At 41.4% G+C, this 23,947-nt stretch overlaps 2 protein-coding genes and 1 long non-coding RNA gene across 3 annotated transcripts in view; 1 reads left to right on the forward strand and 2 right to left on the reverse strand.

Moving 5' to 3' along the window:
• The window catches only part of LOC140347147 (uncharacterized), a 413,233-nt gene that overhangs the window by 299,322 nt on the left and 89,964 nt on the right, over positions 1–23,947 (reverse strand). The gene's annotated exons all lie outside the window — the stretch shown is intronic.
• LOC140347503 (ras GTPase-activating protein 1-like) lies at positions 581–21,387 on the forward strand. The gene is made up of 27 exons (XM_072433969.1): positions 581–905; positions 1,130–1,726; positions 11,570–11,722; positions 13,409–13,544; positions 13,880–13,950; positions 14,095–14,212; positions 14,432–14,463; positions 14,620–14,672; positions 14,821–14,971; positions 15,058–15,136; positions 15,211–15,334; positions 15,414–15,570; positions 15,660–15,747; positions 15,840–15,920; positions 16,028–16,185; positions 16,273–16,349; positions 16,418–16,590; positions 16,672–16,831; positions 17,022–17,164; positions 17,266–17,381; positions 17,466–17,552; positions 17,628–17,695; positions 17,774–17,862; positions 17,941–18,018; positions 18,093–18,227; positions 19,218–19,297; positions 20,578–21,387. The coding sequence occupies exons 2-27, from the start codon at positions 1,215–1,217 to the stop codon at positions 20,624–20,626; spliced, it is 3,168 nt and encodes a 1,055-aa protein (XP_072290070.1). The 5' UTR covers positions 581–905; positions 1,130–1,214; the 3' UTR covers positions 20,627–21,387.
• Positions 20,206–23,903, reverse strand: ccnh (cyclin H). The gene is made up of 10 exons (XM_072433971.1): positions 23,547–23,903; positions 23,352–23,474; positions 23,213–23,286; positions 22,841–23,054; positions 22,193–22,356; positions 22,047–22,117; positions 21,854–21,956; positions 21,752–21,757; positions 20,300–20,363; positions 20,206–20,232 (listed from the first exon to the last, which is right to left on the reverse strand). The coding sequence occupies exons 1-10, from the start codon at positions 23,661–23,663 to the stop codon at positions 20,206–20,208; spliced, it is 963 nt and encodes a 320-aa protein (XP_072290072.1). The 5' UTR covers positions 23,664–23,903.

Below are 23,947 nucleotides of genomic sequence, written 5' to 3' on the forward strand. Positions count from 1 at the left end.
GGCAGTCTACAAAAGGGGTAGGTTTGACATTCTATTTTCTTGTTTTAATGATATTGATGTCCAAAACACTTCAAAATGGTCTATAAAGAACTTATAAAAGATATAAAAAATCATATAGGTTAGGGCACTGTTCAGTTTACCGTCTTTTAAAATTTAAACCCATCCCAAGTACGCCCAGAGTTCCTCACGCCCAGGGGTCCTCACGCCACTTGTTGGAAAACATTAATCTAGAAGTTCTAGACCTGCAAATATTGCCTAACCAATGCAATGATGGTCACATTTACATTAATTGCCAGTAAAAAAAAGGCTAAATATAGGCTATTAATGTTTACTTCAATAGGCCAAAATAATAGCCTATTTAACCATAATAAACGCGCAAAACAGACATCAATTTAGCCCACCTTACTTCTTCAACTTTTCTTTAGGACATTTGATTTATTTGACTGAAGGCTTTCTTTTAGGTTGTGCGGTTTTGTTTTGGATGAAAGAGGATGAGGTGCTGGATGAGGTGCTCGGTGCTCACTTGGCTCTGCCTTCTGTGAGTGGGAAGTGCAGAGGGAGGGGAGAACGAGCAGAGCACCACCACCACCACCAGACTCAAACCAGAAATAAAGACGAAGTTCAGCCGCACACGCAAGAAAATAAAGCAGGATAGTTCGCGGAAAAATGTTAACTCGGGACACTTTGACGTCGGGATGCTGTCATATTTGGACTAAATGAAAGACGTCATCAGTCTGGGGAAAAGGAAACAACAACATCAGTGGGAAAGGCTGGATTACACACAGCAGTGACAATAAAACAACATTCCCCGACAAGTGGACAGCCTGGTGGTGTCGAGGGTGAAGTCCCGACAGACACACGCGGAAATAGCCCTGCCTTTATGTTTTTCTTGCAATTGTTCAAGTGTAAGTATGTGTTTGTTGTCTTTCCATGAACTTTAAAGTTTACAAACTATGAAGACATAGCAGGGAAAACTCATCAAGTGTCTCGGGGCTGCTGCTAGCCCTGTTAGCATTAGCTTGTCTTCAGTAGAGTGCGGAGTGAAGCTAACGCGTTAGCTCTGCGGCTAACGTGTTAGCTGGCTGCGTGAACGCGTATCTCACAAACTTTTTGTGTTGTTTCCCCGCAGCCCAAACGCTGAAGGAGAGTTGTGGAAATAGGGGGGAAGGGCAGATTCCCTTCTGGACTTTTTCCCCTCTACATATCTTCTCAAAATGATGGCAGCAGAGGTGAGCAATGAGGATACGGGCTCAGTCAAGACAGGGACTGGTGGAGGAGGCCCGGAGACGGCCACTTTCCCTTTATATTCTAACTCCAGAGTGCGAGTCTCTGATCTGGGACAAGGACCAACATCTTTCCGTCAGAACTCTAACACGTCCCCGGACTCTGTGCCTGACATGAGCCTTGCCTTCTCCGTGCCTGCTGCTGGGGACATGAGTGGACCTGCGCTGTCCGCCTCGGGCTGTGGCGGAGCAGGTGGACATTTACAAGGGACCGGGGGGAGCTCGTGTTATTCTCCCTCTTCTGATGGCCCTGACAGCCGGGTCTCACCCACATCGTCCTGCCCGGACGGACCCAGTGGCTTCCCCCCGCTGCCGCCGCCTCCTCCATCTATGGGCTGCGGGGGGCCCGGGGGTGCGCTGGATGAGAGCGACCTGCCCGATGGACCGGAGTGGGTGGATGATGATGAGGTGGTGTTCCCACTCTCTGCACCTCCCACCAATCAGTAAGTACAGGCCTGGACACATGCTGCACCCATCTGTGTCTATCAGCACTCATCTGAACTCTTATCAGAGGAAACTCACTGTGCCTGTCACTAATATATCACCAAGAACTTCTGTGATGTTTGTAAAACATTAACAATAAGTTTAACCCAAAGAAAACAGAGCAGTTTCATACTGTATAATGTAAACCATCACGATGTGAGGAGAACAGACTTTAACCTTAAGAGGACGCTTGACTAAAACCTTCCCATTTGCTAAGTCACATTAGTAAAGTGCTGATCTTCCTTTACTGTCATACTTAGAGCTGGGTTTCGATTCAAATTTCAAGAATCAATTCAGATTTTTACATTTCAAAATCGATTTTTTCCGATTTCTCAGATCCCATCCGATTTCGCTCCAATTTCCGCTCCGATTTCGATTAGATCCGGGGGTTAATGTTATTAAAAATGAAAAATGTATTTGAACCGTTTCCTTCACTTCATGACTGTGTAGAGAAGCAACATATTAAAACTATTATTATATCAATATTAAACAGCAAATCTTACAAGTATTGGTAGTTACTGATGGCTGGAAGACTGATGAATAGGTTAAGGGTCAATCTACCTTCAAGAAAGATAATCCTGAGTCCTGAATTATCTTTTTTGAAGGTAGATTGAAGTTCTCTGAGGGAAATGTAGAAAATCATTTTAATTAAAAAAAAAATAAAAAATCGATCTTTGGACTACTATAATCGGTCATTAATATGCGAATCGATTAAAAATCGGAAAATCGATTATTTCAACCCAGCTCTAGTCATACTGTGAGAAATGAAGTCAGTTTGGAATCAGCTCTTAGTTGAGGAGGGTCCTATAGCTCCCTGTCAAATTTACACTGACATTTTTACACTGAAAAAAGTGTTTTCTTATTATAGTTATACAGTTGTAAATCTGCATTTAATAGTGGTACCGTATTTAAATGAGGGTCATCTGTTCCAACCAAACAAATGTGAATATTACAGCTGATCTTTTATAAAACCGAATAGTGAAGTTATTTGTCCTATAATGGTATTGTGTTGTATAATTAAGAATATTATTTCCTATAGTTCTTACAAACTTGAAGCCAGCTGAAGAGACCCTTACTTGACCTTAGCCCTTCCTCTTTTTGACTTGTGTGGTTTCTGAGAATAGGTTGAAGTGATGTTGACATCTTGACCACAGTTGCATATTAATATCCTTTCCTAGATTATCAACTAAACACTGGGAAAGATGTCTGTTTTTACGGGTTTGCACTCTGTTAGCAATGTTTTGTTTTAAGGTTAGAAAAACCTATTTCATGCCCCAGCACATCCAACAGTTGAGTTAAACCAAACCTGAAGGATAAATACTCTTTGTACATAGCTGTCACTCTTTTATCTGGAGGTAAATATTACTTGGTGACACTTGTGTTTTGCCTAAATCAAGACTAATTAGTAGGACACTTCAGTCGTCTTCAGTGAGTCTATTCTGGCTCCAGGACACACAGTTGTTGGTTTCAGGTTTTTGTTTTGTTTATGTAACATAATCTAAGAAGGAATCTTGAATCATAAAAAAGTCAGTTTTTGCTTAAATCAGTGCTCCTCTTGCACATGTGAAATGACAGTAATTACATCATGGTTGTTTTGTATTGAGGATGTGCACGAGGAGAGGTTTTCTGGGCACATGTGTTTTGTTCGGTCCAGGGGCACGTTAAATGCACATAGTATATGAATATGACAAACGTGCGCTCAGGGAGGGACTGGCCATTGTCAGTCCTGGGCTCCAAAGCAGCTGGAAGAATCTCCCGTCCTGTCATGTGTGACCAATTTACAGACAAAAAGGGAATTCAAAGAAAAACAAATCCGGTACCCATGGTTCAATATGTCAATAATAAAAAGCACGGGGCTTGTGTGCCCAAGGCGGCGGCGGCAGCAGCAGCAGTAGCAGCAGTATTTGCGGCAGTAGCAGTAGCAGCAGAAGTATAGTAGCAGCAGAAGTATAGTAGCAGCAGAAGTATAGTAGCAGCAGAAGTATAGTAGCAGCAGAAGTATAGTAGCAGCAGAAGTATAGTAGCAGCAGAAGTATAGTAGCAGCAGAAGTATAGTAGCAGCAGAAGTATAGTAGCAGCAGAAGTATAGTAGCAGCAGAAGTATAGTAGCAGCAGAAGTATAGTAGCAGCAGAAGTATAGTAGCAGCAGAAGTATAGTAGCAGCAGAAGTATAGTAGCAGCAGAAGTATAGTAGCAGTAGTAGTAGTAGCGGCAGCAGTAGTAGTAGTAGTAGCGGCAGCAGTAGTAGCAGTAGTGTAGCAGCAGTAGTAGTAGTGGCGGCAGCAGTGTAGCAGCAGCAGTAGTGTAGCAGCAGCAGTAGTGTAGCAGTAGCAGCAGCAGTAGTAGTGGCGGCAGCAGTGTAGTAGCAGCAGTAGTGTAGTAGCAGCAGCAGTAGTGTAGTAGCAGCAGCAGTAGTAGTGTAGTATCAGCAGCAGCAGTAGTGTAGTATCAGCAGTAGTGTAGTATCAGCAGCAGCAGTAGTGTAGTATCAGCAGCAGCAGTAGTGTAGTATCAGCAGCAGCAGTAGTATCAGCAGCAGCAGTAGTGTAGCAGCAGTAGTAGTAGTAGTAGCAGCAGCAGCAGCAGCAGCAGCAGCAGCAGCAGTAGTAGTAGTAGCAGCGGCAGCAGTGTAGTAGCAGCAGCAGCAGCAGTAGTAGTGTAGTAGCAGCAGCAGTAGTGTAGCAGCAGCAGCAGTAGTAGTGTAGTAGCAGCAGTAGTGTAGCAGCAGCAGCAGTAGTGTAGTAGCAGCAGCAGCAGCAGCAGTAGTGTAGTAGTAGCAGCAGCAGCAGTAGTAGTGTAGTAGTAGCAGCAGCAGCAGTAGTGTAGTAGTAGCAGCAGCAGCAGTAGTGTAGTAGCAGCAGCAGCAGTAGTGTAGTAGCAGCAGCAGCAGTAGTGTAGTAGCAGCAGTAGTGTAGCTGCAGCAGCAGTAGTGTAGCAGCAGCAGTAGTGTAGCAGCAGCAGTAGTGTAGCAGCAGCAGTAGTGTAGCAGCAGCAGCAGTAGTGTAGTATCAGTAGTGTAGTATCAGCAGCAGCAGTAGTGTAGTATCAGCAGCAGCAGTAGTGTAGTATCAGCAGCAGCAGCAGTAGTGTAGTATCAGCAGCAGCAGTAGTGTAGTATCAGCAGCAGCAGTAGTGTAGTATCAGCAGCAGCAGTAGTGTAGTATCAGCAGCAGCAGTAGTATAGTATCAGCAGCAGTAGCAGCAGCAGTAGTGTAGTATCAGCTGCAGCAGTAGTGTAGTATCAGCAGCAGCAGTAGTGTAGCAGCAGTAGTGTAGCAGCAGTAGTGTAGTATCAGCAGCAGCAGTAGTGTAGTATCAGCAGCAGCAGTAGTATAGTATCAGCAGCAGCAGCAGTAGCAGCAGCAGTAGTGTAGTATCAGCTGCAGCAGTAGTGTAGTATCAGCAGCAGCAGTAGTGTAGTATCAGCAGCAGCAGCAGTAGCAGCAGCAGTAGTGTAGTATCAGCTGCAGCAGTAGTGTAGTATCAGCAGCAGCAGTAGTGTAGTATCAGCAGCAGCAGCAGTAGCAGCAGCAGCAGTAGTGTAGTATCAGCTGCAGCAGTAGTGTAGTATCAGCAGCAGCAGTAGTGTAGTATCAGCAGCAGCAGCAGTAGCAGCAGCAGTAGTGTAGTATCAGCTGCAGCAGTAGTGTAGTATCAGCAGCAGCAGTAGTGTAGTATCAGCAGCAGCAGCAGTAGCAGCAGCAGCAGTAGTGTAGTATCAGCTGCAGCAGTAGTGTAGTATCAGCAGCAGTAGTGTAGCAGCAGTAGTAGCAGTAGTTACAGTAGTTACATTCACAGTAGACTGCCTGGACTGACTGGGCTTCAGTGCGTCGCCTCAGAGTTCTGTAACAGATGAAACATGGAGCAAGAGTGGGTCCCACTGTGTCCACGGTTCCACTGTGAAAATGGACTTCCTCATCTCCTGAAACTGTAGCCTTCTGAAATCAGTGAAAGCCTATAAAATAACAACATTACAAAAGTGAGTTTGTGGTGGCATTATAAGCAGTACTCCACCTCAACACAAGACGTGTCACACAAACATTGGCGTTACTGCTTACTTTACAAAGTATTGAACGCCACACTGAGCCTTGTATCCTCTGTGTATTGATAAGGAAGCTCCATACATTTCAATAGGTTCTGCCACATCCTGTCGTGCCCCTCCAAAAGCTCTGCTGGCTTTTCTCTCCTGCATCCTGTTTTCAAGACTTGTCAGACACTCAAACTTTGGTTGAATATTGACCACTGCAAGACCATTTTTATGTTTTATTAAGTTTAATGTTTTACAATTGTCAGGTGTAATATTGGAACATAAAAACTGATAAGAGTGTGTTATATAAGCACTCATAATAGTCAGTCAGTAGCTTGGACTTCCATTCCAAATTGTTAGTTGTTTGATTTTAGTGCTTATTCTTTCATTGTGCCAGTGGCATGTGTCGAGAACAGGGATAACTCTTATCACTGTTGGTGTTGATGTTTTAGCAGGAGACAGAGCAGCTGAATGTCCAGCTCCACGTTAGTGACAACCAGAACTGGGATTCACAGGGTCCCTCACAATTCAATGCGATACACATGGCTCATGATATGATCATATCACGGCTTTGCGATACATGTGACAAATGATATATTTCTCATGATATTCTACGATATATCACTATTATTACTAACTCAAAATTAAATGCACTCATTTTAATAATCAAAACCATGAACAGTCTGTGTATAGAGTACCTAAGTGTGAGCGTTATTCCCCAAATCTGCCATGTTTTTGGCAGCACCTTAAAACGTCCAAAGAGGTACATTGATGCGTTCAAAAGTAGAACAGCCTGATAAAAACACGATAAACATTTTGCATCTTGAAATGTGCATTGGTTTAATATTAGTCTGAAAATTCTGCCTATGTGACGACACAATCCCAAGCTCTATAGGTTTAATACAGGGCTGTGCCATTCATTTAAATTGAGATCCAATAATTTGTAATTGTCACTAATCAGTTGGATCTCCTCATCTTCTGTCAGGATGTGGTTTGGACTTCAGGCTTTTGTGTTAAATGGCAATCATTTAACATTTGTCCTGTTGATGTTCAGGAAATTAAAACCTTTTGTTTTTAATAGGACAAAATCAAATTGAATGTGATAACCACATAGTTGTTACCATGGAGACTGCCACTCCCTGTGTGTACTGTCCCGCTCCAATGGGCTGACTCCAGAATGTGATGCGCCGCTTTATTAGAGTCGGAGGAGAGTTAGAGAAAGTCTGAGGACTTAAGACGCAGCGCTACACTTACCGTTTTTTTTTTATCCACCTGCTTCTTGCACAAATGGGATTAGTCAACTCAAGCAGATATTATGGGGTCTACATTTCTATATTTGGCTGCTTATTTCTCCGCACTGGATGGGACTGAGTCTGTTGGATGGTGAAGAGAAGCGTTTCCCAGCAGCACAGCATGGATGAGTTTGGGTCGAGCGAGTGGCAGCATCAGGGGAGCTGAGCGCGTGAGGCAGACGATGGAGATGCAGCAGAGGGCCAACTCTGCGTAAGTCAAGTGGAGCCTCACGGCACTGAAACGGCAAACTAGAGAAGCCAGACTAGGGTTTGTCTGACAAAATAGATACCCAGATACTAATTGATGCTAAAACAAGTGTCGAAACTCATTTGAGCAGAACATATGACAAATTTGAACCTCTCTTGAATGCTTTGGATCTTTATCAAAATACTAAAAGACCACATGGTATTTTTAAATGAACTACAGTACTAAATTTGTCTTTAAAATTGCATTCTATTTTAAAAAGGGGGGGTTTCAATTACTTTTGGGGTATAAGGATGTCAAGATCATTCAGTTAATCCATAATGAGTTCAGTAAGAACTAAAGAACACAAAAAAGTGCGTTTATGACCCATTAACTTAACTTTATCGTTCAGAAAGTTTGATTGCATAAAGCTGGTCACATACTAGAGAAACAGTAATCTATCAGACAATGTGAATTAAGGATTTGACTGTTTGGTCATGGCGTCATTACGTAATCGTGATTGATTGTAAAGTAGTGATTTTTTTAAAATGGTTAACTAACACTAATAGCCAGGGTATTGGGATTATTAGGATATATCTTTACTTATGTGCAAGAAGCTTTGATGACCAACCAAAACATCTTACAGGTGGGATTCGTCCAGCACAGAGCATGGAAATAATGCTAGCGACACGGGTTCATCTCATTATAAGCACTGTTTTCTTTGGTGGTGCTTCACTTTCATGACGTTCTGAAAATGACTTTAGTTGACAGTTGTTACTAGTATTCCACTTGTTTGAACCCCGCTGCAGTAGAGGCACAGATGTACATAGGAAACCCTGCGTCTCTGAGCTGTACTCGGGTCGTGTACCGACATGACGAGGCATTCCTCCAACAACAGATGCAGAACTCTTATCTACACATAAGACTCCTGCCTCCACTGTCTGCACATGAACCGCCTCTGTGACTGTTCAAACTCTCACTGGAAAATACTGTCGCAAACTACTCGATCTCAATGGGTTGAATACATTTAAGTATCAAGTACATTGTTTATAGTAAAACATAAGAATAACTGGATTGGCTGTATACGGTGATATTTCTGCACTTGTGAATGACTGATGATTAAACCTCAACTAATACGCTTAAAGATATATTTGTACACTGCTCTGTTGAATTGAAATAATATCGTCAAGCGTTATTTGGAGTCTCCAAAAAAATATTTACTGCATTGATTATTTGACTCATAATTGAATTACTACAACATACTTGTATACAGTTAAAATGAACCTGTGGAGAAAGTGCTGATTAGGGGTGGGCGAAAAAAAACGAAACATATGTTTGCATTATCTTTGTAACAATATTTGCCAACATTATTTAAAATGCGTCAGGAATGAGCTAAAATGTGCCTGTAAATGTTGTAAAAATTGTGAATTTACCTCAAAAGGGCAGAAATATCACTTATATACATATTCTTGCTTGGGAAATTACACTCAATGTTTTTGTCTCTTGTTGTGGTAATATTTATAACTTAATTATGATATGCTTGATATTGTAATTTTGTCTCAAAACAACAATTGAAATGTTATTCTGCCACCTCTAGTACAAACATATAAGTAATGTTATGACAGGCAGAATGACCGCACATATCCTACTGAACCAAAAGTTATTATTTGTATCTTCGATTACAACATTGTTGTACCAGAACAGAGTCATAATAGAAATCACGATTGTAAATGTGACTCACATAAATAGTTGTAGTTAGTTATTGCATGTTTCATGGTGATGTGTTTGCTTGTCTCATTTAAACTGCACTGTCCTCAAAGTGTCTCTTTTTAACCGTAACATCTTATTTCAGTTTGTGGTCATCAGTAAAGACACTTGAGGTCTCCTGTACTTCAACTTCTCATTCAAGGATGTTCTCCAGTTGCAGTCTGTTGCAGAGTGTCACGAATAGTGGCCTAAATTTAGAAAAAGCGTGTTAATTTTTTACTTGAAGCCACAAGCTTGTCAAGTTCAGCCTCACCTGCTGAAAGTTTTAGCACTGGAGAGGGATATACACACACCTTTAAGGAGATTGAACCTTTCAACCTTTTAAATAAACATGCCCTTCCACTATTTGTTTTAGCACTTGTGTCTAAACGTTAAAAGCACTAAGGAATTCAGTGACTCCCAAACAGGTCTTGTAAACATGAAAATGTCTCAGTTGAGGTCCAAGTATAGCACTTGGAGTGTAATCTTTCAAATACGCACTTTTTTAGTTCCGTTTCTGTAATTTTAGCTCCTTTTGCAGCATTTTGGCTGTTTTTATTTGATTAAAGAATGTTCTTGATGTCTTCAATATTAAAATGTTGTTCTCATCCCCCATCTCACCACCCTCTTCAACCAGTCTTTATCCCTCGGCCATGTTCCTTCCATCTACAAACTGGCCTCCATCACCCCCATCCTCAAAAATCCCACCCTAGACTCCGCCAACCTCTCCAACTACCGCCCCATCTCCAACCTGCCGTTCCTCTCAAAAACGCTGGAACACATCGTCGCCGCCCAACTTCACACCCACCTCCAGTCAAACAACCTCTATGAACCCCTCCAATCTGGCTTCCGCCCACTTCACAGCACTGAAACAGCCCTGGTCAAAGTACTCAACGATCTCCTCACCTCTGCAGACTCCGGGGCCCTCAACATCCTGTTACTACTAGACCTCAGCGCAGCCTTTGACACTATAAACCATTCCATCCTCCTACAAAGGCTGCGCCAATTGGGTGTTGAGGGCTCTGCACTTGACTGGCTCACATCCTACCTCACCAACAGGCAAGAGTTCATTTCCCTCTCCGGTCACTCATCCACCCTCTCCCCAGTAACGCAGGGGTCCCCCAGGGCTCAGTCCTCGGCCCCCTCATCTTCATCTGCTACATCTTCCCCCTTGGTCACATCCTCCGCCAACTCAACCTGGACTTTCACTGCTACGCTGACGACATCCAGATATACCTCACCACCAAATCCACCCAAAACCCTCCCCTCAGCCACATCGAAACCTGCATCTCTACAATAAAATCATGGCTCACTCTCAACTTCCTCAAACTGAACAGTGACAAAACAGAGCTCCTCCTCATTGGCACCAAATCCACTCTCAATAAAACTGGTCCCTTTTCACTCAGCATCGACACCTCGACCATCACCCCCTCTACCCTGGTACGCAATCTCGGTGTCATCATGGACCCCACCCTCTCCTTCACTCCCCATGTCAGCCACATCATCAAGACCTCATACTTCCACCTCAGCCGCATCGCCAAAATCCGACACTGCCTCACCCTCCCCGCTGCTGAATCCCTCATCCATGCCTTCATCTCCTCCTGCCTCGACTACTGCAACTCCCTCCTCACTGGCATCTCCTCCCATTCCCTCCATAGACTCCAAATGGTCCAAAACTCCGCTGCCCGCCTCCTCACCCACACCCGGTCCCGTGATCACATCACTCCCGTTCTCCGCTCTCTCCACTGGCTCCCCATCAAGCAGCGCATAAACTTTAAAATACTCCTCCTCACCTTCAAAGCTCTTCACCACCTTGCCCCCCCCTACCTGTCTGACCTCCTCATCCCCCACCGCCCCTCCCTAGCCCTCCGCTCCTCCTCCTCTCTCACCCTGACTGCACCAACATCCCCACTCAAAACTTTTGGCGACAGAGCATTCTCCCGAACAGCACCCCGACTCTGGAACTCCCTCCCCCAACCTGTCCGCCACTCTCCCTCACTCACAACATTCAAATCCCGCCTGAAAACATACCTCTTCACCCAAGCCTATGACCTCCCCTACCCCTAGCCTCCTCTACCCTATTGCCTACTCTTCTACCCCCTGTTACAGCCCCATCTTTTTCTCTCTACTTCTTCTGTCTTGTTCATTTTATCTGTATATTAATGTGTATTGTACGTGTTGTCCCCCCCTGTCTGTAAATACCCCCCCCCCCTTTTTATTATGTTCAGCGTCTTTGGGTCACTGAAAAGTGCTATATAAATAAAAGTTATTATTATTATTATTATTATTATACTTCTGAGTGACACAGGTAATTGTATGAAATATAAAAGTTTGTAATTCCGGGTTTAACACTGTACAAATATTCTCTCGGACTCAGAAAGGGTTTATTGCCATTGTCAATGAACAAAATTCACAAACATAGGAACCTGTCTTGGTAATTCGGTGTAACATAAAACAATGAACAAGAGGAACAATTTAAGTCTACTATGGGATACTACTATGTGAACAGTGCTCTGTAAAGACTTCCACATGTGTTGTTTTGTGTTGTTTCCAGGTGGTACCATGGCAAGCTGGACCGTACCATCGCCGAGGAGCGTCTGCGCCAGGCCCGGACCCCCGGCAGTTACCTCATCAGGGAGAGCGACCGGCGGCCCGGCTCTTTTGTCCTCTCCTTTCTCAGCATGACCAACGTGGTCAACCACTTCAGGCAAGTCCATTAGACAGCACAGAGTTCATCTGTTTTCACCTGCTCCTGTTCTACTTTTAGTCCTTTGGGAATAGAGTCCACACCGCAGTTACTCGCATAAGGGTGTTTGTGTTTAACCGTTTAATTATGGGCTGAAGTATAGAAGGGGAAAGATGTAGTGTTGTTTGAAAACCTAAATCACAAGAGCAAATAAATATTGAAATAAACAATTAATCGGCTGTTTTCTGTTCATTAACGATCATTTTAGTATAAACAGACTGTAACTCGTACGTCTGGAATCAAAACAATTTTTATCATAAAGATGGCACGGTTATTCAGTCGAAATGAGAAGTATATACAATATATTTTGTTATTTTCAATGAAAAATACAAATTTGTAAGTTTAATCTATTATATATGAGAGAGAGGGACACATCAGAGTGTGGCCCTTGTGTGCCGAGTCCAAAGAGTCAAATCAGAGAGAAAGTGACACTCTGCGTCACGTGTGGGAGCTCCAAAGATCTGCTTTTGTTGTTTTTCATTTAATTTAAAAAGAAAATTCCCAAAGTCAAGGCAAGTTGTCTGAGCAGTCAACTAATTGAAAATAAAAAAAATATTAAATAATTATTAGTTTCTGCCTTACTAGGAATTAATATCAAGTACAATGTAATAATGTATTAATAACATTTTACTGTGAATACCTTTTTAAAGTATCAAATCAAATACCAAAGTTGATAACTAACCGTGTATGCTTATTGTACTCTGTGGGGTGAGGATAATTTGAACAGATTTGTTAGTTTTCTGAAGAATCACGGCTCATACTCGCCCGCGTGCCGTTTCTTTCCTTTTCTATTAAACATGAGTGAGAGGAGCAGCAGCCTCACCTCAGGGCTGCTTCTCTCCTCACTGGAGATGAAACCAGACACATACAGCAAAACAGTCTGCTCCGTCTGTTCACTGCTCAGATGACTTTGTTCAGGCTGAAAAGCTCGTGCAACTCTTACATTTTTTTTTTCCCCCATCAACTCTAAATTGGGTTAATAAGGGCGAGAACTTCCTTATAGTACTTAAGCTCAAATTTCAAAACATCACTGAAGCATAAGTAAGTTCAAGAGTGCAAACGGTATATTCGGCCTGCGCAATATCGGAAAAGATTGGGATATGGCTGTTAACTACAGTAATGGCGACATTATTTTACTATATTATTTTATTATACTTTTTGACGATATTTTCTGTTGTATTGAAACTAATATGTCCATGACTAGTTTAATAGTCAGACTCTGTCAAAATTTAAACTTTGACATTGACAAAACCAAGATTGAATTTAGGCTAATGAGGATAATTGGTCAAATTTGCCCCTTTCATTATTTAAAAACACATTTTCATTTAAAAAAGTACATTTCAGTTTGATGGAAGATGGTTTAATTGCAATATATTTAGCTGTAATATTGACTATTACGTCGGACAATTATGTAATGTTTTACTGGAGAGATGTTTGCCATTGTAATGTTTTGTAGGAGGTTGTACAATTTGTAAGGAAGTTTTAAAAATATGTACATCATATTAAGTATCAAAAAAGCTGTCGGGGCCAGACCATACACATTTGTCCAAGTTAGAAGTGATCTTGTATAGTAATAATGGAATATTGATGTTATTTTATTAAGATGGAGGCAGTTATTGTTAACATGTAATAATCTGAATGTTTCAGGATAATCGCCATGTGTGGGGACTATTACATTGGCGGACGGAGGTTCTCGTCCCTCTCAGACCTGATTGGTTACTATAGCTACGTGTCCTGTCTCCTCAAAGGAGAGAAACTGCTGTCTCCAGTGGCGCCTCCAGAGGTAAGAGTGTGCAATTGCAAGTATCCATGGCTTTCAGTATGAAAAATTAGAACCGTTGCCATAGCATTTCATATTTTGTATCTTATATGTTATATTAGCATTGCTTTTTTAAAAAGTCCCAAAAATGATGCTGAAACCATTGAATTGTTTATTGCACTCCCTAGTCTTAGTTTTATTTCTAATTAGTGTTTCCATTAGATGTAGATGTGGGTCAATCAAACGGCTGAACTATTTCACATTTGAAACCCTATCATCCCCTGCTTTAACAGTCGCATCACACTGATTGTGTAACGGATTTGTCATGTGTGTGTGTTGTGCTGGCGTGTGTGTTTCAGCCTGTTGAAGACCGGAGGAGAGTAAGGGCCATCCTTCCATACACCAAAGTGCCAGATACTGATGAAATCAGGTGGGCAGACGTTTCTCTGGCGAGACGTTTTATCTATCAAAAAAATTAAATCTGTCTGGGATGAGCCACTAGAGCCCCCTGCTGGTGTGACACCTGTAGTGCAATGTGTGTATTCATGTTTGTCTTAAATTCTGACTTTTGCAGCTTCCTTAAAGGGGACATGTTTATTGTTCACAATGAACTGGACGATGGCTGGATGTGGGTGTCCAATGTTCGCACCGAGGAGCAGGGTCTTATTGTGGAAGATCTAGTGGAAGAAGTGGTAAGTTGTTGTTTTTATTCTTTTAAATGTGATTGATCACACAAACTTTAGCAATTTGCAGAATATATTTTATGATTGATTTAGAAGCATCCCACAGCTGTTTCTCCAGTGCACTCTAATACTTTTTCAGGCGATGATATGTCATGCATAGAACATTAGTATCACCATTAGGCTGGGGTTGTGCCCTAATATTGACACAATGTCTGTGTTTGTCACCAGGGCCGGGAGGAGGATCCACATGAGGGAAAAATGTAAGTGCGGTTGTGTTCTTCAACTTACTATACTGTGCTTTGTGTTTGTACGTGTAGATTCATTCTATAGTTTTCTACATCGTTGTAATACTAACCATGCCAGATATGAATGATGTTTTTAAATAGTGACTCTTCAATGCATTCTTTTGTGTGCAGCTGGTACCATGGAAAGATTAGCAAACAAGAGGCCTATAACCTCCTCATGACAGGTGCGCTTCTTCAATGGCAGCGATCACACACACAACTATGAATCAAGAGCAACATTAATGTGCATCTCTTTGCCCTAACTCTGCTGTGAGCAGCACAAACCTATTTATCTCCACATACAAAGTGCTGAACATGCGTTTGTTATTTCAGTGGGCCAGGTGTGCAGCTTTCTAGTGCGGCCGTCAGACAACACGCCTGGAGACTATTCCCTGTTTTTTCGCACCAATGAAAACATCCAAAGGTTTAAAATCTCCCCCACTCCAAACAATCAGTACATGATGGGAGGGAGGTACTACAACAGGTGTGTGCTCTCAGCTTCCTTTATCAATAATTCCCTGAAATTCAGATTGTATATAGAATTCACAGTTTATTTTAATATTTTGGCAGTGTTGATGACATTATTGAGCACTATAAAAAGGAGCAAATCGTCGAGGGCTACAACCTCAAAGACCCAGTGTCGGTCCAGGTACATACTCGGGTTGTTTTCATGTCATTTTATAATTGATAAATCAGCTGGGTATTAATAATGGGTTTGTTCAGCACCAGGAACAAGTCATTAGTGACACAGTGGACGGAAGAGAAATATACAACACTATCAGGCGGAAACCAAAAGATGCTTTCTACAAAAATATTGTCAAGAAAGGCTACCTCCTGTTCAACAAAGGTATAGATCTGTTTAACAATAATCACATTTTACATTTAGACTTACGATGATGTTACAACAATGGGTTTTCTGTCATCAGGAAAAGGAAAGCGCTGGAAAAACCTGTACTTCATTCTTGAGGGAAATGACGCCCAGCTCATTTACTTTGAGAGTGAGAAAAGAGCCACCAAACCCAAAGGGCTGATCGACCTCAGCGTGTGCTCGGTGTACGGCGTACATGACAGTCTGTTTGGCAGGTGAGCTTCCCTGGGACTTTAGTCAGGACTGAAGTGAGTCTGTGAAGTAAATGACAACTTTGATGAATGTTTCTCTTTCTCCTCTTTAGGCCAAACTGTTTTCAGATTGTTGTCCAGCACTTTAGTGAGGAACAGTACATTTTCTACTTTGCTAGTGAAGCTCCAGAACATGCACAGGTAAAGGAACGATGCACAGCACTTTACTTTCAGTCAATGTATTATTTAAATCAATGTATTTAGATTTGGAACGTGTTATTTTTATCTTGTAGGAATGGATGAAATGCCTTCAAAATTTTTGCAGTAACCTAAGAAAAACCACTGCACCTACGACAAACAAAAGGCTAAGACAGGTATACAGACGGTTTCTACATTTCATTTGTTTAATGTCAATGATATTTAATTTGTACTGCTTTTCAGTTCATCTAATTGAATGTAATGCTTGTGCTCATGTTCCCAGGTGAGCAGCCTGGTGCTGTATGTGGAGGAGGCCCACAAGCTGCCGGTCAAGTACTTCACAAATCCCTACTGTAACATCTACCTGAACAGTGTCCAGGTGGCAAAGACACACCCGCGAGAAGGACAGAATCCAGTGTTCACAGAAGAGTTCATTTTTGAGTGCGTCTCAGTCTCAACATTCTTCTTCAAAATCATTTAAATTTCTTTGCACATATGAAATTCAAACCTGTTTCATCCTTTTTTCAGTGACTTATCAAATGAAATCAACAGATTTGAAATAAGTCTAAGCAACAAAACAAAAAAGAGCAAAGAAAGTGACATATGTGAGTAAAGACCTTTTTTTTTAAAAAGTGTACACTGCTGCATCTTATTCTCTCTTTTCTCCTCCTAGTGTTTATGCGTTGTCAGCTAAACCGTTTACAGAAGGGCCAGATGATTGACGAGTGGTTCCCCCTCAGCTCCCACGTGCCTCTGAAGGGCATCGAGCCGGGGTCTTTACGGGTTCGAGCGCGTTACTCCATGGAGAAGATCATGCCCGAAGAGGAGTACAGCGAGTTCAAAGAGGTCAGACTCTCTATACCGGAATTGGTCAGTATTTATTAACGTTTCTATCTAATACATTGTTGTTTTTGTTTACATTTTCAGATGATCTTGCAAAAAGAGTTTCATGTCATCTACGCTCTGGCTCACGTGTGTGGCCAAGACCGCACCCTGCTGGCCAGCCTGTTACTGCGCATCTTTAGACACGAGGAGGCTGAGGCTCCATTACTCAGGACCCTCAACGACAGAGAAATCAACATGGAGGGTAAGAGACACCGCTGCAAGTGAAGACTAAAGGCTTTTCGGGTTTAGAACGAAACAAATGGACAAATCTAATGAAATAATGTCACCTTATCTATCGCAATTGTCTACATTCACCTCCAGAAAAACTCAAAGGCGATAATTGGAGTATATTATCATCGGTTTGGTGTATCTGTGTACTTTGCTGTTACTAGATGAGGCCACAACTTTATTCCGGGCAACCACACTGGCCAGCACGCTGATGGAGCAGTACATGAAAGCTACAGCCACTCCGTTTGTCCACCACGCGCTTAAAGACACCATCCTCAAGATCATGGAGAGCAAACAGTCGTGTGAGGTAAAAGAAGAAATACTCGTATAGTTGGTTCTTCTTTTTGCCATGTTTTAGTACCAACTTGGGTTTTATTCACCTTAATTCTTTTTTTTTTCTTTTTTTAGCTTAACCCATCCAAACTTGAAAAAAATGAGGACGTAAATCCAAACCTGGCTCATCTGCTCAACATCTTGTCTGAGCTGGTGGAGAAGATCTTCATGGCTGCTGAGATACTTCCACCGTAAGAACCAAAGACACATTCACTAACTTTTTTTTTTTTTTTTTTTCTTATACATTTGCATGTTAACAAATGATTCCCATTTAGGACACTGAGGTATATCTATGGTTGTCTACAAAAGTCAGTACAGCAGAAATGGTCCACCAACACCACTATGCGGACAAGAGTAGTAAGGTAAACAAACCTACATACAACCATTTTGCCCGTTTTGGTTTGATTTTAAATTTAACTCATTATCTATTTTTGTAGTGGCTTTGTCTTTCTAAGGCTAATCTGTCCAGCCATTCTCAATCCCAGAATGTTCAATATCATTGCTGGTGAGTTTTACTTAACTCTTTTAAGCCCTTGACTTGGTTTTATTGTGAAATATTACACTCACACATGTAATCTTTCAGATCCACCATCTACAACAGCGGTCAGGACCCTCACACTGGTGGCCAAGTCAGTCCAGAATCTCGCCAACCTTGTAGAATTTGGTGCCAAGGTATTTATGAAAATTAGGATAACTTATTACATACATTAATTCCCACATTCATTCATTCGTATTCTTCCCTTTGAACAGGAGCCTTATATGGAGGGTGTTAATCCATTTATTAAAAACAACAAACATAGGATGATTATGTTCCTGGATGAGTTGGGGGTTAGTCAAGTTTTATTTGTATTTCCACCTACACTTTATCTGTAAGTCTTCAATATTTTTTTGTTTTTCTCCAGAATGTCCCTGAACTCCCTGAAACGACTGAGCACTTTAGGACAGACCTGTCCCGGGACCTTGCTGCACTGCACGAGGTCTGTGCCACACATTCAGATGAGCTGCGGACTCTGAGCAACGAGAGAGGGGCTCAGCAGGTCAGCAACACATCAAAGACATTTTAATTAAGGACACACATGCAACATTTACTTTCCTTAGCTTTTAGTTCTAACATGTTCCCTCTTCAAAAATATACCTATATATTTACGGGGCGGCAGTAGCTCAGTGGTAGAGTGCTCGTCTTCTGATTCAAAGGTCGGTGGTTCGCAGCTGCCTCATGTGAATACTGCCGTTGTGTCCTTGGGCAAGACACTTAACCCAACTCGCCCCCTGTGTCTGCGAACATCTGGGGTGTGAACGTGTGTGTGAATGGGTGACTGGTTCCTTGATGTAAAGCGCTTTGAGTACCTTGACGGTAGAAAAGTGCTATATAAATGTGACCATTTACCTGGAGTTGTATTGAACTTCATCCACTTATTTCATTAATCCTGTTCTGAGTCTGACAAAAACATTCAAATATCACTTGATTTTTTTTATGGTGATCCAGAGATCTCCTGTGCTGCTTTTAAGTAAATAACCCTAAAATGTGGCGGCGCCTTCACAGGGACATGTAAAATTGGGATTAGTACGTAGGTTTGTTTTGAAATTCAAAATCCAACCGATACGGCATTCATGTGAGCAGAAAACATGCTGTACATATTTTTATTCTTAAAGTTTATATACTGGTGGGAACCCTTCAATATAAACGTTATTTTTTTGTAATACATTTAAATTCCCAGTAGATGGCAGTATTAGTATTGATAGTGCGTGGCTGCAGAATGGCCCAGCAGTATTTTGTGCAACCGCGGCACAAAATAACATGGCAGTTTCTGCCGCGGCTCTGTAGACACTCCCTAAAATGACAGGTGCCTCCAAAGGTTTCAGTCTTCAATAATTTCACAGAAATGTGTGTTTCAGCCATATCAAATACAGAATAAACCAATAGTTTTCATTTTTACACAAAAAAAAGACATGCATTGCCTTTTGGCATCGTTGACATGGAGTTGATTTGTTACTAGAGTATAATTTGTTGTGCTTGTTTTCCACAGCACGTGCTGAAAAAGCTACTGGCCATCACAGAGCTCCTCCAGCAGAAGCAGGCTCAGTATGCCATGTCCAACAGCAACAGGTAGTACTGTCCTCCCTCTCTGCTCCCATTCTCCCGCCGAGTCTCCACGGGACCGGACCAGACCGAGCATGCTCCACCCTCATCACCATGGCAACATCTCCATCTCTCATCATGTCCTTCCAGTAGCCACACCCTCGTACTGGTCCACATGTCCGTTTGTCCTGTTTGCCACAAGAAAGCTATGCAACAATGGTTAAGCACAATCACAGAGTGTGTTTAAAAACAATGGTTTTACGCATTTTGATTTGTCTTTTGGCTACATTTCATTCCCTTAACCATGAGGGCCAAATTTGAAAAGTGTTGACTTTTGTAACCCGCTATGTGTTGATAGCAAAAGTTGCCAAAGTATGCCCCTGCCCCCTTACACAGAATCGGACATGGTAGTCCTCTTTGCCCACCATTCTTGTAACTGGATTATGCTTTTATACTGTAATTAGCGACTGATTTATTTTAAACTTGTGACAATATCTGCAAAGTGCTGGAACTGGCATGTTTATTTTTTGTTTTCTAGATTGGAGCAAAGTCTTTTATAAAAGTATGGCTATTTTATATTAAGAATGAATAAATTCTCTTGCTGGAATCATGAGTATAAGTGAGAAGCTGAATTTATTACTTTTCATTTGTATCAGTTTTCAATGATTATTGAACCTCTTTGCCAGAAATACTCAGAAACCAAGTTACGAGTTTACAGCTGAATTTTAAATAGTCCAGACTGTATCAGACATGCATGCACTTATTAAACAGTTTTGTAAAGTAGTCAATGGAGTCGTCATTTGTGCTCTACGCGAGAAAAGTCTACTAAACTACTGCATTTTTATTGTACATTAGAAACATTCCAACAATTTACTAAAACATTTTATTCTGAACAGTAACTTAAACATGTACAACTCAATACTGTGCATTTATCTTTACATCAGATCTTCATCAGAAAACTCCTGTGAAAATTAATGTAGTTAAGAATTTGTCTGATCTCTATTTTGAAAAATATAGATCTTATTTTACCTCTTCTACCATACGTGGTTCTTTTGCTATGTGTCCATCTTCCTCATATCCTCTTTTCCGTTTGCTGAAAATACAAACTATGCATTATAGAATATATTTTTAACCAAGGATCTTATCGTTGAACCCCCTCAGTTTTCCATTTGTTTTTCATAGTTTCCATAATATCATTAGTTTTAGTGTTGAACATTAGCTCTAGAGCCTTCACCTGAGCCAAACCCGTGTCTTTAGTGAAATGGAGAACATGTACTTCTGACAAACCTATCAACTTTATTTTACAGGACAGAGTGCACCATCATGTCTTTGGCTGCTGCCATCCAGGTAATGTGAGGTGTAAGCGGACTTCCACCTGTGAGTCACCACCACAGCCTGAAGACCCGAGTCTGTATTAAGCATGTGGCCTCTGATCCTGTCAGTCCGTTCAAAAATGGCAGTTCTGTGAGAATCCAACTGCTGCATATCTGAAAACTGACCTTCCAAAGCCCTTCCCAAAATGATAGACGTGGGACAGAGACCCAGGCTGCTTTACCTTAAAATTATGTCATGGTTTGGATGAGAAGGAAAAGGAATCCAAAGCAATGAAGTAGCATTATTTGCCGTTATCAGGGAATTGTAACCTCTTTCCTAAACACAAGCCTTAAACCCCTTTATACACTATACTGTTTGCAAGCTCTTTCTTGCATCCATCATTGACTTCCACAGTCTGTTCTTCATGTATGTTGCCCAGAAACTCCTACATCAGATAATATGCTGTTTGTCACTGCATTCTGTACATGTATGTAAAAAAAGTAACAAGGTTTTTTGTAGCTAAAAGGTAGTCTGGACTTTTGTAGGCGGTGTATGTAACATGCATGTGCTAACCCTGATTCAACTTAGTGTGTGGGCCTACTTTCTCTCTACATGCTGCTCTAACATCACCTAAACTGGGTGGATAACATTTTTGCTGCTCCTTTCTCTCTGTCTGTCATCCCTGTACTGACTGTTTTCTACCACAAAAGACATGCCATGCACAGATTTATCATATTTTGGTCAAAGGTTCTAGTCATACGCAAAGTCTAAATCTGTGCCTGTCATAGCTTCAAGAGTTTCCCTGTTTACGGTAGGTGCACTTAAGATACCACGGACCTCACTGACCTCACCAAGTGTTTCAAAGACTTTCAAGGACCGCAAACTCAAATGAGCCTAAACGTCTTTTTGAAATTATTTCAATATCAACTATGCTATGTTGTATGGATGATGTAGGTAGGAATGTGCCGTGCTATAGTGCTTTTTTGTGTTTTTTTTCATACAGCTGATGTGTTACTTTTTATTTTTCTACCTGATACTGAGACTTGAACCTTTTTGCATCTTAGATACAACAACTTGGAAATAAATAAAATAATTGAGTGAGTTGTGGAGAATATCTTACCTGCAGCATGGATGAATGAATGTTGTCTTACTAAACACAACACTGACACATTTCTAAAGCCCATACGTAAAGCTAAGTAATGAACTATTCTTTAATACAAATCTAAATATACTGTATATACTTGAACAATAACAAAAAGCCATCCTTACTTGCTTGTGACAAATTCAGCATGTATCCTCTCCAGTTTCTGCTTGTACGCGATCACTTCTTCTGGTTTCGGAAGTTCATATTTCTTCAAAAGAATTTTCATTCCTATAAAAATAAGATTAGATTTTGAGTTCAACGCCGTCTGTTGATCTCTACTGCCATCTGGTGTTGTGAAAATGAGCTGTGTTGACCCACTTCTCATAGAATCGTACATCTTTGATATGTTCTGCTTGTCCTCTTTCAATCCCAGGCATTCTGTAATGTAACTAAGAAGACCAAATGTATTGCATATACCAACTATAATCACTTCAATAAACTGAGATGGGCCTTTTAGACACTACCTCTCCATGTGAAGTCCAGCTCGTGAGGCACTGCTCAGAATCGCTGTTAACGCGATCTGTGATGGAGTGAAGAGCAATCCTATATCTGTCAAAGATGCCTGTGTCAGGAAGTCATCCACATTCTTCCTCAGAGACTCTGGGTTTTCCAGAGTAGGATACCTGGTCTGGGAATAAAATGTGTTACTTTTAAAAGCAGTGAGAGAATAATAATAATACTTAGGTTGACTGAAAAAATTTTGCTCCCCATTCTAATGCCAATGAGCCACTTTAACTACCTCTACTCACTCTCTCACACAGATAAGATGGGTTAAGTGCTTTGTCAAAGGACAAAGACAGTATGAAATGACTAGACAGGGATTCAAACTGCCATCTCACCTGACATACCAGTTGCTTTTCTTCCTGGAGTCTCTTCAAATTCATTACATACATAACGTACCAATACCCCCCCCCCGTTCCCCTCCTACACACAAACAGGGCAAGACATGTCCCGATGAAACTTTTTCTACCATTAACCCCTCCTGGACAAATTAGATATTACACTAACTTATTTTAGATCAAATTAACAATTTAAAAAAAAAGTAAAATAGAGCCTAAATGAGTCATGGTTATTATTGTGTACTACATCGTTATAACTAATGAAAGGCTCACCTTCAGGTCAATGAGGAGACCCTCCATGGGTCTGTAAGGCGTGTGGACCACCAAGTGGAAGTTGAGCTGTTGAATCAGCAGTAACTCATAATCCAGGATCTGCTCTGCCACTCGCTCCTGTCCTGCAGGGCTCTCGTGGACAAGGTTGGCCACAAATTGACTGCTTGAGACATTGAACTCATCCACTTTACACGAGAGGTACGCGCATGTCAGCCTAAAACACACAAAAAGTATCTTGAGAGGAATATTCTGAACACGGATGTACATTTTAACAAACTGAAAATCTAATAGCAATAGCAGTGCACATTGATATTTATTCCAAAGCATTCAGCCCTTATTTCAATACCGTCCTGATAATATAGAAAAACTTACATTATAACTCTTGGATGGTATTCCATGATAGAATTGTTGAGGTAGAATCTTCTGAAGTACATGAGAGCTGTTCCCTACACATTTCAGAGTTAAAGAAAAGTGGAGCATTTCAAATTAAGTCAAACTTTAAGTCACATACCACAACAGATTTGGGCATGACGGGCTTGAAAACGTTGCAGAAGTCAAGAAGCCTCTTCTCATAGAGTCTGAATAAAGCATCTTCTTCGTGTCGCTTCAAGAATGTGGACTCACTAACCCCAGGCTGTTTCAAAAAATATACTGTCAATATGTCAAACTAATGCACTCAATGACACTTAGGAGGGGACGCTCTTACTTTCACAGTTTCCAATACCTTCTTGCAAAACTTCTGATTGGCTTCACATCTTAATAACTCCAGTTCGTCCTCGCTCTTAAATACCCAGAACTTTATGTGAGAACTACTGTGGAACATCGCAACTCTTTCAATCAAAAAGAATGCTGAATAAAATGAGCGTGTGTTAGCTGTTAGTATTGGCACGTATTTGCCTTCTTTGTAAATTCTAACACTCTGAAACGTCTTCTTCGTCGATGCCAACACCACCAATGGACGGAATAATACAAAATAAACGTATGTGCTGCAAATATAACTGCGATGATAAACTAATTGAACCGTTTCAACCAGTTCCAACCATGGATCTATTACAATGGTTCGAACCTTTTCGCTTCAGCGCAAACACCATGGCAAACACGCGTCGC

This window comes from Eucyclogobius newberryi, unplaced genomic scaffold, assembly GCF_026437365.1.
Source record: "Eucyclogobius newberryi isolate DKJ021-1_F unplaced genomic scaffold, fEucNew1.0.hap1 SCAF_6, whole genome shotgun sequence".
Classification (NCBI taxonomy): domain Eukaryota; kingdom Metazoa; phylum Chordata; class Actinopteri; order Gobiiformes; family Gobiidae; genus Eucyclogobius; species Eucyclogobius newberryi.

What these genes read in the sequence shown, in the direction of transcription:
- ccnh (XM_072433971.1), bottom strand. Translation starts at nt 23,663, where the DNA reads ATGTTCCACAGTAGTTCTCACATAAAGTTCTGGGTATTTAAGAGCGAG. An exon ending in AGGTATTGGAAACTGTGAAA is followed by an intron (nt 23,475 to 23,546) that starts GTAAGAGCGTCC and finishes TTTTTGAAACAG; the next exon opens with CCTGGGGTTAGTGAGTCCAC. An exon ending in AACCACGTATGGTAGAAGAG is followed by an intron (nt 20,233 to 20,299) that starts GTAAAATAAGAT and finishes TAATTTTCACAG; the next exon opens with GAGTTTTCTGATGAAGATCT.
- LOC140347503 (XM_072433969.1), top strand. Translation starts at nt 1,215, where the DNA reads ATGATGGCAGCAGAGGTGAGCAATGAGGATACGGGCTCAGTCAAGACA. An exon ending in AACGTGGTCAACCACTTCAG is followed by an intron (nt 11,723 to 13,408) that starts GCAAGTCCATTA and finishes TGAATGTTTCAG; the next exon opens with GATAATCGCCATGTGTGGGG. An exon ending in GATCCACATGAGGGAAAAAT is followed by an intron (nt 14,464 to 14,619) that starts GTAAGTGCGGTT and finishes TTTTGTGTGCAG; the next exon opens with CTGGTACCATGGAAAGATTA.